Source organism: Hippocampus bargibanti, linkage group LG16 (assembly GCF_051943395.1).
Source record: "Hippocampus bargibanti isolate YZ-2025 linkage group LG16, ASM5194339v1, whole genome shotgun sequence".
Classification (NCBI taxonomy): Eukaryota; Metazoa; Chordata; class Actinopteri; order Syngnathiformes; family Syngnathidae; genus Hippocampus; species Hippocampus bargibanti.
In genome coordinates this window covers 5859580-5862685 of record NC_142749.1, presented here as the reverse complement: position 1 = coordinate 5862685, position 3106 = coordinate 5859580, and the positions used below count along the sequence as shown (strand labels likewise).

The following is a 3106-nucleotide window of genomic DNA, read 5'->3' as shown; positions in this document are numbered from 1 at the left end:
AGCCTGAAACGTTGCTTGCGTTTTGCGTTTGCGCATGCGCGCTTTCTTGTTCGTTCACGGAAGCACCTGTTCAGGCGCTAATGTTTTTTTGTTTGCAACATAAATGTGGGACGGCAGAGCACGATGGCATCAACGAGCAACATATTCTGCTCTGCATTGATTGCAATGTTATCGGCATCCTTGGTGGTGCTTATCTTTCCTCGTCAGTGGTCGTTATATTCAGGAAGTAAATCAACACAGGGGCGACCCAGGCGACTCTTGAACAGTCAGGAATTGTCGTTGTACGACGGCAAAGTAGGAAGCAAGGGCATTTACCTGGCGATATTAGGCCAAGTGTTTGACGTACACAACGGCATCAAACATTACGGACCTGGTGGTGCATATCACTTTATGGCAGGTGATTCAGATTTTTTTTTCTAGTTCGCTTTCTAGTTCTAGTTAGTCGTATAGGTAGAATGTGCTGAATCCTTATCTGTTGTACTGCATGATGACTACACCAATTGCCCCACTCAAACAATGTTCTCTGCCCCAATATCGCCCATACCACGTTTGGGCCATATCGTACCAAACTATCGACTTGATGTATCAGAGGTGTAACAAAGCCCATTTGTATTGGAAAATTAGTTTTGATTAAATAAAATCCCCGTGCACCAAATTTAGCTGAAGCGAATCACTCCACTTAAAGGACAACCGACGTCCCCGGACAAGTTGTGTCCATAATTTGTAAAATGACTTTTACTGAGCGTATTTTAATACGATTCTGCCGATTATAGCTATATTTTACGTTTTATAATAATAATAATAAATTTTATTTCAAGTGCCTTTCAAAACATCCAAGGACACTTAACAATAAAAACAATAAAACAAAGCACATAACAATAAAACCATAAGTAAAATGATACATAATAAAATAGCAGACAGAACTATACATTGAAAGCAATTTTAAACAAGTGGGTTTTGAGGTGAGCCTTGAAAATAGGGAGGGAGTTTAAGACTCGCGCGGAATATTCTGGAAGTCTTGTTTTTGAGTTGGTGACGAGTCCGTACGTGACGTTACTAAAGGAACGCCCCTGACCGAAAAAAAGAGACACTTTTTTTTCGGTCAAAAAAGGCATTTTTATTGGTGTCTTGCATTTGAATAAAAATATACTGCGTGTTTTGGGTATTTTAGATGCTATAAAACGTTTTTCTGATGTCAGTTAAGAAACAAAAAAGTGACGTCGGTTGTCCTTTAAAATATTTCGAGATATGTATCGTCTTTTGTTGGAAATGGCATATTTCATGGACTGACAAGTTCATCGATATTTATGTGGAATGACAATAAGAAACGCATTGTATCCTATGTATTATACTATTATTTTATAGGATCGCCGAATTGAGCCAACCAAATTGTTGCAAATCAAACAGACCTTTAATGACATTGCACCCCATCGATCAAATTATTTTGGGGGTAGTTTATTTGAAATATTTCAGGAGGCTCAGGTGGTGTCCTCCATTTCTGTTACGACCCATTTGTTTTTGTTATGCTATATCAGCAGGAAATGTCATTAAACAGACAATGGGTCATAACTACGTATATCTACACATTGTGTTGTTTATTTTCCCCAGGTAAAGATGCATCGCTGGCCTTTATAACAGGAGATTTCACAGAAAGCGGCTTGACAGATGATGTGTCAAGTTTGTCCCCATTGCAGGTGGTCGCCCTGTTTGACTGGTTGCTCTTTTATCAGAGGACCTATCAAACTGTCGGTGTGTTGTTTCACCATTGATTGTGCAATTTTAGTCCATACCGTATATATGCGCGCTGGGAATGGATGTCCAGAAATTCTTTGATTTAGCCACGTGGGCCAATTTCATAACTTATAACCATAACGGTCAGCTATATGGACTGTTAGTTCCAAGAATACTTTTGTTAACTGTTCAGTGTTTTGAAATGTGAATGCACTAACTGAAATCCAGTATACACTTGAATAAAATTGTAATTTGTTTTTAGGTTTGGTCATAGGACGATTCTATTCCAAAAGTGGAAAGCCCACAAAGTTTCTATTGTACATTGAGTCATTGCTTGCAAAGGGCCAGCAGCTCAAAGCCAAGACAGAGGCGGAGATGCTTCAATTGCCTTCCTGTAATTCTGAGTGGAGCTCTACAAGGGGAGGAAGGGTCTGGTGCTCCACCAAGAGGTAAATATATAGGTTAAGTATGTACGAATATTATTAGATGTAATCTTGTGATGAAATTTTTACTCTCTTTTCCACCAGTGGTGGTGTTGAAAGAAGTTGGACAGGTGTTCCTCGAAAACTATTTACTGCAGGTGCTAGTGGATCCCGTTGTGTCTGTGTAGAAGATCCATCTGCAGCCAAGGAAAACCCTAACCTGCAGGAATATGATGGCTGCTCGACACATGATGTTTCTTGCTCTTTAGTTGAATAAGTTTAAAAAGATGGACAGTGACGTAGATGGTGGCACATAGTTGGATTAATTTGCACAAATAAACAAGGGGGGAATAAATTGTTTTAAATGACCTTTATGTAAAGTTGTTCTTCCTTTCCCTAAAATGATACACTTGGAAGAAAAGGGCTAGATATCTGAGCATACAGATACGATACATGTGCATAAAAGATTTTACAATGTGCATAAAAGAACAGAGGCAAGATTTAAGTCTGTCACAATGACGATCACAAACTGCATTAAGTACAAAAATGGTAGCAGTGGCCAAAAATATGACACATTTATCTGTACAATTTAACAATACCGATTAGACCGCACGAATCGGCCATCCCTATCATTCTGACTCCCCCAACCCAACGGACATGTCACATGATCTTTATAAAGTGCACATTTTCTGTTTAGAAAATCAACAAAGCGATAAATGTGTCGGGTCAAGACAACATGAGGCATCATCGTGGGGACTGTCATCACAACTGACATCAGACCTCATTGCCAAGTCAAAACTGATATGTACTCAGATGCTGACTGATTTTAAAAAGAGGACATAATCTTGAAATGGTAAAAAATTATAGTACACACAGGCATAAAAAGTTGCTTGTCAGTACTAATACAGACCAAATGTATCAATGGATCGAAGGATCCCATTCAACAACAATTT

At 38.9% G+C, this 3106-nt stretch overlaps 1 protein-coding gene across 1 annotated transcript; it reads left to right on the top strand.

The window, feature by feature from the left end:
• Window positions 1-44: 44 nt before the first annotated feature.
• Window positions 45-2522, top strand: cyb5d2 (cytochrome b5 domain containing 2). The gene is made up of 4 exons (XM_089016397.1): window positions 45-397; window positions 1609-1749; window positions 1994-2180; window positions 2259-2522. Exons 1-4 carry the CDS (start codon window positions 124-126, stop codon window positions 2428-2430), a joined length of 774 nt encoding a protein of 257 aa, XP_088872523.1. The 5' UTR covers window positions 45-123; the 3' UTR covers window positions 2431-2522.
• The last annotated feature ends 584 nt before the right edge of the window (window positions 2523-3106 follow it).

Excerpts from the sequence above, each read along its gene's own strand:
- cyb5d2 (XM_089016397.1), top strand. The coding sequence starts at position 124 with ATGGCATCAACGAGCAACATATTCTGCTCTGCATTGATTGCAATGTTA. Across the intron at positions 1,750-1,993 it reads GAGGACCTATCAAACTGTCG|GTTTGGTCATAGGACGATTC; the intron begins GTGTGTTGTTTC and ends ATTTGTTTTTAG. Across the intron at positions 2,181-2,258 it reads GTCTGGTGCTCCACCAAGAG|TGGTGGTGTTGAAAGAAGTT; the intron begins GTAAATATATAG and ends CTTTTCCACCAG.